The 17,179-nt window shown below is 45.1% G+C and overlaps 1 protein-coding gene across 2 annotated transcripts in view; it reads right to left on the bottom strand.

Annotated features, from left to right (window-relative positions):
- The window catches only part of ARHGAP25 (Rho GTPase activating protein 25), an 87,997-nt gene extending 71,100 nt beyond the window's left edge, over positions 1–16,897 (bottom strand). Inside the window, exon 1 of one of the 2 annotated variants that reach the window (XM_030877428.2) lies at positions 16,518–16,897. In XM_030877428.2, the coding sequence (XP_030733288.2) occupies positions 16,518–16,578 (61 nt within the window). In that variant the 5' untranslated portion in view covers positions 16,579–16,897. Of the gene's footprint in view, positions 1–16,240; positions 16,324–16,517 lie in introns of those variants that run through there. The other variant, XM_060309493.2, reaches the window with a different exon arrangement.
- Between the last annotated feature and the right edge of the window lie 282 nt (positions 16,898–17,179).

Consider the following 17,179-nt stretch of genomic DNA (forward strand, 5'->3'; position numbering starts at 1 on the left):
GAAGTGCTAGCTGGGGTTATTGTAGGAGGTAGATTTCCTGTTTGTTATTGTAGATTTTCCTGTTTGCCGGTGAATTTCTTGTAAATATTTGAATGGCAGGATTGCCCTGAGGGCTCTGGTTTGCTATTGGCTGCTGGGGAGTCAATGGCACTGGGGACTGTGGAGATGCATTTGGTGGAGGAGTCTGTGGAATGTGCCATTCTGGGAGTAGAAGGTGATAAGGGTTGTGTGCAAACTGCAATGGTGACATATGAAAACTTATCCATCCAAGTTCAGTTTGGGAAGTAGGAATTGCCTATTAAGGATTTAAGCGTTTATCGAATATTTGGAGGAGCTCAAAGAGCAGACTTCAGGCACCAGGGCAAAACAGACCTGATTCCCTCAGAGACAGATCACCTCTGGGGAAATTCCACAAGTAAGGTCCCTCCGCAGAGGCTGCCGCCACTGCCCCCCATGCCCGAGACCCCACAGAGCCGGCGCTGGAGCTGCGATGTCCAGGAGCCTCACGGGTTCCCATCTTGTTTGCCAGCAATAACCAAGGAGACACAGGGAGATGCCTGCCCTTCACTTCTACGGTCCAGATCGCATACCAGTGAATTGACCCAGCAGAACGTCATCTATTTCTAGAATCCTGGCTACAAGGGAGTCTGAGAAACCTTGGTTTCAGGTTTTCAGTCTCTCCAAAGAAAGGAAAGGTAGAAGGACGTTTCAGCGAAAGAGTCCAGGGTTACAATCATAGCCGGTTTTGTCATCCCTAATTGAAAGCATGATAACTTTCTGAATCCGCAGCTGATGAGTTCAGTTTGACTGCTGGTCGGTGAAAGCCAACCTGCAGGGCTTCGAAGAGCATCCTCCCCTACAGCAAGACCTGTCTTCCACTCACCTCACCTGCTGCACCCTCTTTCCCTCCCTCTGCCTTTGCTGGGTTCCTCTCCCACCCTCTGTCTTTCCTCCTTTCTCCTCTCCATTGCTCCCCTTCACTCTTCATCTTAGCTGCCCACCCAGACTAACTGACCACACGACAACACTGATGTACAACTTTAATATTTCCATTTCCTGACCAAAGCTGCCTTGCGCCTCTTAGGAGCTCCCTGGATACCCTAACCCTAACCCTAGCGCTAACCAATATCCAGTTAAAGAGGGGGAGGCAGGGCTTCCCTGGTGGCGCAGTGGTTGAGAGTCCGCCTGCCGATGCAGGGGACACGGGTTCGTGCCCCGGTCCGGGAGGATCCCACATGCCGCGGAGCGGCTGGGCCCGTGAGCCATGGCCGCTGAGCCTGCGCGTCCGGAGCCTGTGCTCCGCAATGGGAGAGGCCACAACAGTGAGAGGCCCGCGTACTGAAAAAAAAAAAAAAAGAGGGGAGGTAGAGGGATTGGGGCTGCTGAACATGTCTCCCCAGTCCCTGAGTCTGAAGTGGAGGGATTAATTCATTGGCCTCACTTCAATCCCCATCATCAAGAAGACTTTGGGGATGAAGAGGTACAAACTACTATGCATAAGATAAGCTACAAGGACATAGTGTACAACATGGGGAATAGAGCTAATATTTTATAATAACTATAAATGGAGTGTAACCTTTAAAAATTGTGAATCGCGCTCTTGTACACCTGTAACTTATGTAACATTGTACCTTCAAGTTTTCAAAAAAGACTTTGATTATAGGAGCGAGAAGTATCCCTTGGCACCCTATGCAGCAGCCTAAGCCCCGTGACTTAGGTCCCAACCTCTCTTGAGAACAGCTGGATGCTAGTCACCTGCATGTGCTTCCAAATTAGCCTCAGAAACCAAAAGCTCTACTTCCTTCTCCAAAAGAAAGGCAGAATTGTCTGTCTGGATCAAACCATTGCTCCACACCAGTAAGGGCAGCAGAAAAACGTGTGTTGGTCTTGTTGTAACGTACAGATTTCACTGGGGTGAGGCAAAGTTAGCAGGCCACAGGGCAGTCCCCAGCTATCCCACGAAAATCTCCGAGATCACCTCTTTGTATGACAGGCACTGTTCTTGGCAGCAATGGCCTAAAAGTGTGGGAAACAGACAAAGCCCGGCCTTCAAGGAGCTTATAGTCTAGTGGGGGTGGAGACCATAGACATGAAAACAAATGAATATCATTTCCGGTACAAAAGTGCTGTGAAGAAAATAGAATAAGGTGATGGGATAAAGAGAGACCGCAGTAGGGGGATGCTATACTAGGTATTAGGGTCAGGAAAGACCTCTTTAAAGAGAAAATATTTGAGCCGAAGCTGAATGGAGTGGAGGAAAGACCACGGTAAGATCTGGGTAAGGGTATATCAGAGAGAGAGTGGCAGACAGGCCCGAAGTGGCCTTGAGCTCCAAGTGTTTAAGGAACTAGGAGGTGGGCGTGGCTGAAGGGCAGTGTGAGAGGAGCAGAGGAGAGGCAGGTGGGTTGGGGGAAGGGGTTGGGGGTCAGACCCCACAGGCAGGGATAATTAGTTTGAATCTCATACTGATGGTTTTCAAGAAGACGTTCCACAAGTTGATTTCTGCTTTTAAACGCTATCGAGTCTGCCCATGGTGCAGAGCGTATATTGTACAGCAGTGGTCCCCAACCTTTTGGGCACCAGGGACCAGTTTTGTGGAAGACAGTTTTTCCATGGGGGGAAGAATGGTTCAGGCGGTAATGTGAGCGATGGGGAGCGGCAGACGAAACTTCGCTCGCTGGCCCACGGCTCGCCTCCTGCTGTGCGACCTCGGTCCTAACAGGCTGCGGACCGGTACCAGTCCGCAGCCCGGGGGGCTGGGGACCCCTGTTCTACAGGGCAAGAGTGGAGGCAGGAAGACTAGTTAGCAAAAAATTGCAGAAGACTCAGCAAGAAATGATGGTGTTTACAGTATCAGAGATAATTGAAAATAATCAGATGAGAAACACAAATAGCTAACGAACCCAAAAGTTTTTTTCTGGTGGATTAGATGCAGGGTGGTAGAGAAAAACATGAACGGAAGATAACCGTAGGTGGAAGCTTGAGCAACCGGGCGAAAGGTAGAGTCTTTTATTGACATCAGCTAAACTGGGTGGGGAGGAATGCAAAGAGAGACAATTCTGGACTCTGTGTCGGACGTACTGGGAGAGAGAAGCCCGAGAGGGATCCAGGTGGAGATGGTGAGCAGTCTGGAGCCCAGCAGACGGACCAGGGCGAACGTACAAAACGATAGACGGGATTTAAAGCCATGGGAAGGGATGAGACTACCCAGCAAGTGAGGACGGATGAGAGAAGAGGACGAGGGAACTGAGCCCTGGGGCCGGAGCTGGCCTCATAGACACGCAACCTGTGCGGTTGTGCTGAACCCCAGGTCCCTCGCACCTGGTTCAATCCTCTGCGGCCGCCATCTTGCAATTCTTCATAATTTGGAACTAGAAGCTTCACGTTTTCACTCCTCACCAGGCCCTGCAGATGATGAAGCCACTTCTGCCTCAGACACTTCAAAGTTAAGAATCTGGTGGAGACAGAGACTCCATCAAAGAAAGCTCAAAAAGAGTGATTAATGGGGTAAGGAAGGCCCAGAGTACGGTATCAAGCCAGCCCAGAGATTATTTCTGGGAGGAAATGGCCAACTGTGTCAAACACCGCAGGGCACTGGAGTGAGACAAGGACAGCGATAGATGCACCCTTGGCCAAGTTCCCGACAGTCAGTGACTTTGACGATGACCTTCTTGGCAGTGTGGCCTGCACCAGTCCTTAATTTGGCTGACTATAGAATGACAAGAGACAAGTGACCACCAGCACTGGAGAACGTATGGCAAGAATATACAGATGGAGGCCCTCATCCTACCGCCCACACCTCTTCTCTTCCCACTGCCCGCCCGCTCCATCTCGCAGAGTGAGAGGCCGCACACACATGCACGTCGACACGCCAGCCCAGACATCCAAGCTCTGTTCCGGGCCTCCCTGCCATCAACCTTCTGCAGAACAACCACTAGGAGGACCCAGGAAGACAGGCGGGCCGGCCCTGGAAACAGCTCTGGCTATCCTTGCGGGGAATTTCACCTTCCCGAGTGGTCTAGACAGCTAGCAGGGCCCAGGCTACGGGTGGGCAGACACCTCGGCAGCTAGAGCCCGACCAGAGCAGGACCCTGTAAGATCCAGGCCTCCAGACGGTGGCCCCGTGCCCAAATCTAAGGGCAGTGCTGGAGGTGATGACATGGGTAGACGGAAGCACTTGTAGGCAGCAAAATGAGTTGGTTCTCATTCAGGTGCACATACTTTTCTCTAAGAAATAAAAGTGAGGGTGACAGTGGGAGTAGGTGTTAAGGCCTTGAGGAGAGAAAAAATGTTTTGGGGAAAAGGAAAGGAAACTTACTAGCTAGGCGTAGCAGGCTTGTCTGGGTCTGTTGAACATACACCTCACGTGATGGTTCACAAATTTTAAGTAAATCCAGGCAGCTCAGTGGTCTCACTTTCCCCAGCAATGTTCAGGAGCCCATGTACAGGTGCCAAGAAAGTGGCTTGTTGGGTTTAAACAGGGTTAGGGGCAGAGGAGTTAAGGGTGTTTGTTCCACAGCTCTGCAATGCCAGAATTAGCAGTCTATGGTCAAGAGGACATAAAGGAGGATTGATGGTGGAAAAGTGGCAGAACCAATGGAATGGGAGCTCACTGAGGGCCGAGAATCGCTGGAGTGGGTGCCTGCAAGTGAGACTTCAGAGATGGTACAGTTATGAGGGAGGACATGGTTTACTTAGGACCATGAGCTGTTTCTTTCAAGAAACATTTTTTATCTGGAACCCTACTTTGTATCTGTAAAGACACAAAAGGTGATTAAATCATCCGTCGCTTCCGTTAAAGCTGGGCATTTCAGGCCACAGAGGATGAGATATGGGGATAACTTTGTGATGACCAGGGACTGGTTAAATCCAGGGCTTTCTGGAGAGAAATAAGGGAAATGGACCACGTTTACGGGTAGAAATGTAGTTATGTTGTCTGTGGGCGCCCTCTACTGGCACTTAGTCAGAATAGCTAGCCATCTGGGGTTGGAAGCTTTTGGGGGTGTGTGTGGGTGTGTGTGTGTTTTAATTAACGAGTGAAAACTTGCCCCTTATAGATATTTAGGGGTTATGGCTCAAGTGGGCAAGGAAACTTTAGTTACAGAACAAACCCTACGTCAGCATTTTAAATGTCACAGTCTCAGTTACGTCATTTATGACTTTCTGATTCTCTTTACAGAGAGCCCTGCTTAACCCTAACCTTGAGGGTCTCTCCAATGGGATTGAGCTACTTGAAGTCAAGATCTTAATATTTTTTTATCTTCTTACATCCTGAGCCTAGTACTGTGCCCAGCATATTGTAGGTGTCTGATAAATACGTGTCAATCAGAACAGAAGGGCAATGAGCAAATGAGCAAAGTGGTACAATGTCACAGAAGAAGGAGGGTTTACTCCTACTTGGCCAATTCAGGAAGGCTTCCAAGAGGAGAAGGGTGGTGGCCATGGGGATGGGGAGGGACAGGTAAAGTTGAAATGAATCCAGAAAATAGAAGAGCAAACCTAGGGGCCAGATAGAGACTCCACAAGGCAGGGATTTTTGTGTGATTCTGGAAAGAAGTTCCCTGCTATATGACTGACAGCTGTGGCTCCCAGTCCTTCCTGAGAAAGTATGAACAAGAAACTTAAAATTTCATAAAAACAGAGAGAGGGGGCTTCACTGGCGCAGTGGTTGAGAGTCTGCCTGCCGATGCAGGGAACACGGGTTTGTGCCCCTGTCCGGGAAGATCCCACATGCCGCGGAGCAGCTGGGCCCGTGAGCCATGGCCGCTGAGCCTGCGCGTCCGGAGCCTGTGCTCCGCAACGGGAGAGGCCACAACAGTGAGAGGCTCGCGTACCGGAAAAAAAAAAAAAAAAAAAACAGAGAGAGGAAGCTAGCATGGCAGATTCAGGCAGGCTGAAGGAAGAATCTGGAAGGATTTTTAACCATGAGTACTGAAGAAAGAACAACAATTCAAGGTTTAAAGATTCCCCATAAGTTTTTTACCCTAAACTGTGCGACCTCACCAGAAATTCGGTTCAATAGATAATACAGAGCACTTTCACAATGATGGCATTCTTTTCTCAAAATGCCTTGTTTTCTCAGACACAGAGCGTGGGACCAGGGTGACTTTTCTGGTTTTCATACTGAGTGTCTCATATCTCAGGAACCCCCTGAGTCCCAGGCAAATCGGGACAGCTGGTCACCCTAGCTGAGCAGGGGAACTCAGAACAGCTCAGATGGAGAAGGCTGGTGCCAAGCTGGGCTCGGGACAGAGCACAAAGGGCCCTGGCTGAGAATGAACAGGGGATGCCAACTTACTCTGTACCTGTGATCATCATAGCTCTGGGTTGTGAGCCCGGTGCGATTCCTCACCCACCAGCAAAATGGGTTTCTGGGTTCTAAACGACCAAGTGCCCAGAGGAAATTGCAAAAGAGCAAGGAGGGGGGAGAGTGCACTCGCAAGGACCCTTGGGTTGCAACAGGAGACCTGAGGCCAAGGAAGACAGAGGTCTCATTTTGAAGGTCCTGCTGTTTCTTCACAATTGTATCTAAAAATAACGACCTGGAAATGAGTAGTTGGCCACATGCGGGATTCTTACAGAAGTGGAAAAACTAAACTGCTGCTGCTGTAACTCACACGTAAGACATCACAGACATTAACCATTGACCCCAGTGAGGCCCAAACAAACAGCACGCAACCTCACTTCGATGGCCAGAGATACTTGTGACAGTGGGAGACGTCTGCAGCTCTGGCGGAAGCGGCTCCTCAGCAATGGAGGAGGGTCACCCAGGTGGTGCACAGCCCAGAGTCACTCTTTTCCTACCCAGAGTAAGAGGAGTATGAGGAACGGTCCTTATCACAGCAGCACGGAGACAGGGACCTCTCTACAGCAAACATCCTGCAGGACACTTACCACAAGCCCTTCCTCATCCTTATAGGAAAGTCACAACTCAGGTACTTTACCAACTTAGGAAAGAAATGGCAAAAAACAAACAAAACAAAACAAAAAAAAGAAAAGCAAGAGGAAAGGAAAAGGACAAACGATGAAAAGTGATGTAGCTGTGTAAACATAGTGGATGAAATTTGTATGCCTTAAGGAAGGGCTGCAGAGTCAAAGACTGGAGGTCAAGGAGTCAGAAACAAGACACGCCAGGCAACCCCAGAGCAGCAGTGCTGTGGTGAGCCGGGGGCTGACACTGGGCAGCAAAGGGGATCAGCAGATGCTGAAAAGGCCATTTGTCTAAAGAAAAAAGAGAAGAACTAAACGGGACCAAGACAAACTAAAGTAGCACTGCTGGCTGGGGCTTTCACCAAAGACTTGGCTAGAAGGAGTTGATAGCGTACCCACATTGCAGTCATGCGCTTGGCGGCAGTGATGATGACAAGTGATATACGAAGCACATGCCGATGTCTGCTATTATGCTAAGGGTTTTACCAGGATCGTCTCCTTTAATCGTCACAATAGCCATATGGGTTAGCACTGTGATTATGCCCATTTTACAGATAAAGAAAGTGAGAACCAAGGTCACATGACTCGCAACGAGTGACGGTGGAATTTACTTTAAGGTAACTTTCTAACTACGATATTGTGCACAGTTGGCTTGTGTCACTGTAGCTAGTTCAGACTTTGTTAGAAAGTTTTTTGGTAAACTTTATAAAAATCATTTTTAAATATTGAAAAATATTTTATATCAGCATCAGAAACTTCATACTGTACCACTTCCTCTTTCACTTTGAAACTCTCAGACCAACAAGGAAGCCTACAGATGGTTCAGAAGCCATAGGCCAGGGTTCCAGCAGTAGAGTGTCACCAGCCCCATCTGGAACATCTGTGTGTACACATTTTGGAGGTGGGTGAGTAGCATAAGGATGAAGTGAAGCAGCTGTCACAGGGCACAATATTGAGAATGTTCCTTGAAAAGGACCTGTCATGTAGAGGTGAGCAAATACATGTTACATGAATGAATGAATGAAATGAAAATGATCGGCCTCGGTGTACTGAAGCCACCATCATTACATATAACTAGCAAAAAAATGAGTGGGGCTTCCCAGGTGGCGCAGTGGTTGAGCGTCCGCCTGCCGATGCAGGGGACGCGGGTTCGTGCCCCGGTCCGGGAAGATCCCACATGCCGCGGAGCGGCTGGGCCCGTGAGCCACGGCCGCTGAGCCTGTGCGTCCGGAGCCTGTGCTCCGCAACGGGAGAGGCCACAACAGTGAGAGACCCGCGTACCGCATAAATAAATAAATAAATAAAATACGAGTGGTCATAGAATTGTGTTTTCATTTATGAACTAAAAGAATTGATTCTGAGCACCCATGTTCTTTGAACACTGTTTTTAGAAAAATTATAATGCCCAGTAGCCACTAATAAGTATGAAATTTATTCACAGGCTACCTGAGGAGCTGTTTACTGATAGATTGCATATACTTACACTCTCTCCTTAAAAGACTTCATGGGTTTTTCATCTTCAAATAGAAAACTCATTTGCAATGAGCACATAAATTTATACCAAAGACAAAGGAAAATATAAGTCTGCTAATTGAATGGGTAAAAGTTGTGATTGAGCTTCAATTTAGCTCTGAGTTTCCTGGCAGACAAGGCAAAAAAAGAAAAACAATAGGTTTCACAATTGTCTTAACAGAAAGGAGGAAGCATGCCAGTCCCTCAAAGGAGACAAAGTATGAGCACTGAAGTCTCAGTGAATTTTCTCACCTAGGGTTACACATAGGAGTCGCCTGCATTGTTCATTTCTTGTTCTCATTTTTACAAAATGAGGAGCAGATTGCATGAAATTGTTACGTGCGGTGATGACTAAAACTGATGGGGTGACAGTAAAGTGCAGCTTAGTGAGACCATCTGTAAGGATGCCAAGGTAATGTAGCCCAAGCACAGCTTCTAGTTTGATCTGAGGTTAGAAATCAGATTATCTATAAAGAAAGGAAACAGGTGTTTGCTAAACACCTAACGTGTTATGTGCATGAAATGTTTTCTTCCTCTCAACATACATATTATTAATTCTGTTTAATAATTAAGTGAATGTTTTACTGGGATTTACTGCAAATCAGCGAAGGGGTCCCAAGCTCACGCACTCTCTTCTGTACCACACACACCTTCCTGCACTCCTACACTCTTATCAAGAAAAGCCAATGGGCAATTCATCCCTTAGACAAGCTTCTGTCGGTGCTACTTTTTACAGGCAATTCGAGTTAATTCTCTCCAGAGAGGGCCTAGAGTGCTGGGGTTGCACATTACTGATTAAGGAGAAATTTCTTTGTTTAAAAGCCAAGCGGACGGGAATAAAGACGCAGACCTACTAGAGAATGGACTTGAGGACACAGGGAGGGGGAAGGGTAAGCTGGGACAAAGTGAGACAGTGGCATGGACATATATACACTACCAAATGTAAAATAGATAGCTAGTGGGAAGCAGCTGCATAGCACAGGGAGATCAGCTCGGTGCTTTGTGACCACCTAGAGGGGTGGGATAGGCAGGGTGGGAGGGAGGGAGATGCAAGAGGAAAGAGATATGGGAGCATATATATATGTATAGCTGATTCACTTTGTTATAAAGCAGAAACTAGCACACCATTGTAAAGCAATTATACTCCAATAAAGATGTTTAAAATTAATTAATTAATTAAAAAGATAAAAGCCAATCGATCAGTTGGTAGGTTTGACTCAAATCTCTCAAGTTCAGGAGCCTTCACTGAGCTCACCGCAAAGGAAGTCCACGGTTTCTAGATCTGTGAGTCTCTCTGTTTAAATGGCCTGGGAAAAGATTGTTACACTCTCCTTCCAGTGATAGGTAGACTCAAGGTCTCCCAGGGGACAAGATGTCTACACTGTGACTGAAATGTGATAGAGCCTAATTTAGCTCTGAGCTTCCCGGCAGCCAAGACAAAAAGAGAAATACAATGAGTTTCACAGCTGTCTTAACAGAAACGAGGAAGCACGCCAGTCCCTCAAAGGAGACAAAGTGTGGGCTAAAGCACGGGCAGGAATCGGGTGGTAGTAAGGGAGCCCTGAGTAGAGAGGGCTCCAGGCAGATGAGAAAGGGCAGGGAACTGAAAAGGACATGGCTGGGGTCTAGAGTGTGCGTGCGTCTGCTTGGGGAAGCACCTGTGGCAAGAGTAAGCGGGCAGGTCTAATCCCTTCACAAGGAGGAGCTACACAAAATTATAGAGTTTTTTCTTCTCCAAAAGAACAGGGACCATGTACAGGAAAATCAGTCTGAGAAGGATGGCAAGTCTGGGACTCACTGAAGAACATACACATCTATATCTTAAAGATATATCTATAGATATCTTTTACCTATAGATATATAGATAAAAATGAATGGCAGTGTTGGGGAGAGAGGTGACGGGACCAGCATGCCGATTCCTAGGAGCCCTCCTGTGGCTCCCACGGCTGTTATCATAGGACTGGTCTTGATGTCCTGTAATTGTTTCTCTGTCTATGCCACACTAGCCTGTAAGCCTTGGAGGAGCAGAGAGCAGGACTGCCTTTAGATTTGCTTGCCAGACCTATGGGTGTCATTTTGTGTGTGTGTGTAAAGTGATTTTGATTTTTTAGAACGTATTCAAAGGAAGAACAAAAAAAGCTTTCAAGGAGAAAAATGGTGATGAGTAAAGCATAAGACAAGAAATGTAAATTATTTTCTCTCTTTGTAACTCCCATATCTCAGTTCCCCTCTGGGGACTCCACAAAACTTACATACCACCCCCAGGCTGGAATCTGTCCCATTGGCCTGCACCTCACCCTGGCTCTCCCTGTGGTATTTCCCTGAGTCTCCACGGGTGCCCTTTTGTCTCAATTGCTGTGCCAACGCTGAGGCTTCACATAAGCTCTTTACACACTCCCTTCTCCTCTATCCAATGAAACAACCACACAGCTGCCTCTTGAGAGGCATTTTTTCTTTCATGCTGTCTTGTGTGTGATGGGACCATCATCACCAACTTAGTCTTCTTAACCAGTCCCAGGATCTTTCCAACACCCCTATAATGAGCAGCTTGCCGATGACCACGTGTAGGTCCTGGCTGGTTGCAACCTCTGCAGCTGCAGGAGGGCTTGGCACCTGGCTGCCGACCGCCAAAGAACATGTGCTGCCAGACCTTGTGCCAACACGCCTGGCCAAGCACTGGAATTTGTTTTAGCTTTGAGTATTCTTAATCATGTAGTGAATACTTGTTCACTATAGAAACTCTGGAAAATACTTACAAAGTAATAATACGTACATGTGTGGTTATACCTCACCCATAAATCCTTCACCCATAATTAGCTACTCCAGTTGGCCCTTGAACAGCACAGGTTTGAACTGCGCAGGTCCACTTATAGGTGAATTTTTTTGATAAATGTAGTTCCTGTGTTTTCATTTTACAGATCTTTAAGTTCAGCGAAAAGTTTGTGTTCGATTGGAGATCCTTTTGCTATTTCAACATCTTGCCCCCTTGAGTGAGTCATTTATCAATTGCTTTGTTTCTGAGGCAGAGATAGTAGTACTCAGATTTCTGCCTGCACGGAATGGGGAGGGAGGGTCCTGCGCCCCTAACAACCCCATTGTTCAAGGGTCAACCGTATTAACAAATTGTATATCTCCTTCCAGATGTTTGGTGTTTATTTACGCATTCGTTTCTTTGTTCATTTTATATACACTAATAAAATAACTTCTCATGTTACTACCAATAACGTTAGTTAGGTACATTTGGACCTTCCCAAATGCATTTCCCTTTCTTTTTCCTACAGAAGTAACAACCATCCAGAACTTTATATTAATCAATTCCTCATTTTTCTTTATAGTTTTGCCATATACGTACACAGTTTTTAAGCTTCCTGTAATTGAATCCCCATTCTGATCTTCTGTGACTTCCCTTTTCTGCCTAAAATTAAGTTTTTGCTCTTCAGACTCATTGAAATATATGACCACAATTAATTAGTTTTTGCTCTTGGGTAGCATTACATTTTATAAAGATACTACAATTTATTTTTCTCTTCTGTTATTGATGGGCACTTGGGTTGTTTCCCGCCCTTTGTTATTTCAGGAAATACTACTATGGAACTTCCGTATATCTCTTCTTGTTCATATACACAATAGCTTCTCCAGGGGACAGTCTCCGGAGGGAAATGGCTACTTCATAGAGTTTGTACATCATCAGTTTCACTGATCAATGCTAAATTGTTTTCCAAAATTGTTTTATTCTTAGTGTCTGAGAGTTCCTATTGCTCCGTGTCCTTGACAACACTTGGTATTGTCAGAATTTTTCATTTTAGTAATTTTGGTGGGTGAGGTTAGGTATGTCATTGTGCTTTTAATTTACATTTCCTAATTACTGTGATCAACCATATTTCCATATATTTATTGGCAGTATTATTCCTATCCTGTAAAATGCCTATTCATGTTGTTTCTTCATTTTTTAAACTATTTTTTGATTCATAGGACTTATTTATATATTCAATTCTCTCTGTCTCTGTGGATCTCTGTATCTATCTATGCATCTGTTTATCTAAAACTGTACTTTCAAATCTGACAGCTTTTAACAAGAATAATAACCTACATTGGAAATTGGTCTAGTTACAGGGTCTTAAGTAACAAATATTTTTATTCCCTTTACTCTGATTTTCTAAAGAGCAAAACTAGATCCCATATCAGACAAATAATGATTTATCAAGTGGAAAAAAAGCCCTCCACTACTGTTGTTTTTCACTTCACTACCTGGGAGATGAGAATAATGAATTTTTGTTTCTGGATAATATTTTTTCAACATTGAATTTCAGAGGGTAAAAAAAAGTTGAAAACAACTGTCCCTCCAAAGTCACTTTTTTAATGTATCTCAGAGTCATATGCTCTCTAGGGCCCATTCTCCCCTCATTCGGCTTAGGGGAGCAGAGAACAATGTAATACGTGCCTGCAACTGGATACAATGTGGGTGGTCCTGAAATTCACCCAGAGATCTTCCAACTAAGCCCTCCCCAGCAGCCGGGCAGGAAGGGCTTTCCCTGGATGGTCAATACCCTCTCAATAGAGCACCTACATGCCAGCCTCTGGATGCGCCATACCCTTGGACAGTGTGCAAGAAAGGACACTGCATCCTAGAACCCACCCTCTAGGGCTTACAGTTCAGTTAGAAAGACACATAAATGAAAGAGTAAATGATGTGAGTAACACTACATGAAAGAAATGGAAGGCTATCGTGATTTTAACCATTGGACTAAAATTGAAGTTGACAAAGGATCGAAGGAAGAAGTATGTGCTCCTGGCTCCACCTCAAGTCAAGTCTGTTGGCTCTTCGTTTCCCTTGCCTCCAACCCCTGTTCCCTCCTAGGACTAATAGGTCAGACACAGGGTAGCTTGGGTCACATTCTCCCACCGCTTCCAGACCCATGGTGTGGTCTCTGGTCAGCCTCCCAGCCACTGGGGCCCTCCTCACTCCCTGAGATGGAAGTACAGAGAGTCCTCCACCCTCTCTCGGAGACTTCCACTTTCATTCCAGCCCTGGCTCAGCACTCACAAGATTCAGAGGGAACTAGAAGTGTCGCTCACCAAAAAGACGTTGGAGCCCCTTCCTGGGACACATCATGGGTCAGTGCCTTGCTATTTCCCTAAGTGAGTACTGAACCTGGTGTCCTCCTAGGGCACTGCCCATTCCCTGAAGTTATATCTTACTAAGAGCCTCTTGAAAGTTGACCTTGACAATGAATCATGAGGTAATACTTGGATTCCAGTCCCAAGTGACCTGATAACCACACCCTCTTGGTGATGATCTATTCCAGTGGTTTTCAGCTCAGAGAGATATCTCTCCTCAGACATCCAGTAACTTCTGGAGATATTTTTGGTTGTCACAACTGATAGTGGTAGGGGAGTGCTACTGTCATCTAGTGGATAGAGGTTGAGGATGCTGCTAACATCCTATAATGCACAGATTAGCCTCCATCACTGAGAACTAACCAGCCCAAAATATCTGTAGTGTCCAGACTGAGAAACCCAGACCTACTCCTGACTAGCCCAGTCTGGAAAAACCACAGGTCATGACTCCCAGCTCCACACAATTTTTAATAGATGTGAGCTTCTTTGGTTATTCTTAAGTCAGTTCCTACCGTCACACCTGGACACAGGGTGCTGGAGAAGGGACCAGAGGTCCCATGGCTGAGTCAATGACTCTCTTCCCTCAGAGGGCTCAGCCTGTGATCTGAATTCTCATCAACGTGACACTCACAAAAAGTATTCTGGCTGCAGTTCAATCTCTTGGGGTGACAAACTTGTAAATGGCATGGATAATGACAAGGGCTCCCCTGTATTTCATTATGTAATTATGATTTTTTTCATTAAAAAATACTAAATAATATCTGCTTGTACTCAATCATTCATTCAGTCAACAAATATTTGTTGTGTGCCCACTAGGACCCAGAACCATGCTCTATGCTAAATGAATGGTAATTGTCCAAGTCTACTAACCTAGACCACAGCCGGACTTCTTGATCAGGTGAGATGGAGGGCTGGGAGCTTATTAAATTGCAGATGCTTGGATCTCCCTTCAAAGATTCTGACTTTACAAGTCAGGGTGATGCCCAGGAATCTGCATTTTTAGTGAGCACTTGTGGTGACTTCTAACACAGGCTAACTATGGAACCATGTTTTAAGAAATGTTGGTAGAAATCATGAAATCTACCCAACCTCATCCCAGGTCTGAGATTATGCAGACCTGCACTCTAATGTGGTAACGTCGTCTATCCCTGAAAAAAATCATTTAACCATTTAATCAATTAATCATCTAACCATTAATTGTCTCAAGCTTCCATTTTTAAAAGAAGGAGAATAAGACTTGTTCAAACACGGATGGTGAGAGGGTAGAATGACCCCACGTAAAGAGAAGAAAGACATTTTCAAAAGGAACAGAACCATAGAAGTTTTACTTCTAAAAACAAATTTTTTATGACATACACTAGAATGAGCATTGGCCAAGTACATTGATATCAACAGTAGTTAGGAGGAAAACCTCTGATTACGTAAAATCTCTCATTCTCTGAACCGACCTTCGATGATTCCCAGCTTGGTTAGGGACCACTAATCCTCCCTGGTTACCAAGATAAATGGCTTCTCTGATTACTCTCAATTTTCTTTCAAATTCTTTCTCAGACCTATATCATTACCACTCAGATATGTGACTTTGCAGTGGACCCCTTGCTTTAGTAGCTCATTAACCACTGTTAGAGGCCCAGGTTTAAAACTGTTCCAAGCAAAACTTTTCCTAGCCATTAGAAACACCTTAATACTTATCTATGTCCATTAACAGGGAAGTTATCTCACTATACAAGCATAAGGGCAAAACACAGGGAATCATTTCCAGCCCAACTGCTCTATTCTAAATTACTGGGGTCAATTTAATAGTAGACGGAACCCATATAAAGAAACTCATGATAACAATTATGGAACAGATTAAAATCAGTGTATCACATGAATGGACCTAGAGATTATCGTACTAAGTAAAGTAAGCCAGAGAAAAAGATAAATATCATATGATATTGCCTATACGTGGTATCTTTAAAAAAATGATACAAATGAACTTATTTACAAAACAGAAATAGACTCACAGACATGAATACAAACTTATGGTTACCAAAGGGGAAAAGGCAGGGAAGAAATAAATTAGGAGTTTCAGATTAAAATATACACGCTACTATATATAAAATAGATTACCAACAAGGACCTACTGTATTACACAGGGAACTATACTCAATATCTTGTCATAACATATAATGGAAGATGATGTAAAAAAGAATATATATGTTTATATACATGTACAATTGAATCACTTTGCTGTACACCTGAAACCAACACAACAGTGTAAATCAACTATATCTCAATAAAAAATTTTTTTAAAAATCAATGTATCAGCAACATCATTAATGAGAAGAGGTATGAATTAAAAGCCAGAATATCTCAGAAAACATACCAGAGTCCCCTAAGGTAATTAATCTAAAATGTATTCTGTCCCTTTAATTAAACGTGTCTTCGTTATACCTTCAAAGGTCTCTGTATTCCTGTCTTGTCCACACTATTTACTTTTTGCTACAAGTAACACCACCTTAGCCCCGAGTCCACAGAGAAGGTCTGGGGACCCAGTGGACTCACAAAACAGAACACCTTGCACTCCTTGCACAGATCAAGCATTTCCAAAGACTCCTACCAAAATCCACTCAAAATACGGATGAGTGTCCAAACAGGAGGGAAATTATCCTTCCATGATAAACAGAGAAAAACTCACCATGTTTTGTGAGATCTGTAGCCTTAGTCCATCCCAAGTACCCCAGATCCCACACACCAAGGAGCTCCATTCCCGCCACCTCCAAACAAAAAAGAACCCCTCCCCAGCACTTGGGAACTCTGAGCCATCCTATCAGTTTGAATGCAAATTTGACCCTAAACCCAGCTCTGCCGACAGATTCATTTCTAAGTAGACTCTGCTCCCTGCAGACCGACATGCAAATGGTGCGAACTCAAGTATGAGAACCACAAAGGCAGCAAAAAGACGTTGACCATACCTATTTTCCCAGCCTCCCCTCGCAGGTTGAAATCCCAGTTTCTTGGCAGCTTCAGGGACATTTTGCTTCTGGTTTGGGTGAGCTGCTGCTGAAGCAGGGAGTCTGCCTCAGTTCACGCCCTTCTTGGCTTTTTGATCTTCTTGCCCCACAAGCTTGTGTGTGTGTGTTTTCCCCTTTACGATTGCTTCACAAGCAATCTTCAGTTTGAGGTTGATCTGCCAGCATGTCTTCTCCTTTCTCAGATGAAAGGTCCATCCATCTGTCACCGGGGATGGTACCCAAACCTGCCCACGGTCCCTCGGGGGGCTGGTACCTCATGAAGTGTGCACCCTGCTTTTCCTGCTTTCAGTATTACCAGAAATATCCCAGTTGACACTTCACTCTGCGTCATGGGAAGCAAAGCTCCTGTTCAAAAGAATCTCAGGCCTCACTGAGGCGAGGTCGTGATAAACAACGGCTGCCTCTTGGCTTTTTTTTTTTTTTTTTTTAACTGTCTGCTTCCTTGCATTTGAGGAAGTGGGTGGTTGTTCAGTGTAATGATACATTATACTCTCTTTCTTGAGAAAATGGTTTTTGGAAATGCTTGTATAAGTAGAGTGAGTGCTAGAGGTTTGATTACAAGAAAAGAAAATTCTAAGACTCTGGCCATCTACCTCTAAGGC

The sequence above is a fragment of the Globicephala melas genome, chromosome 12, assembly GCF_963455315.2.
Source record: "Globicephala melas chromosome 12, mGloMel1.2, whole genome shotgun sequence".
In the NCBI taxonomy this organism is placed as follows: domain Eukaryota; kingdom Metazoa; phylum Chordata; class Mammalia; order Artiodactyla; family Delphinidae; genus Globicephala; species Globicephala melas.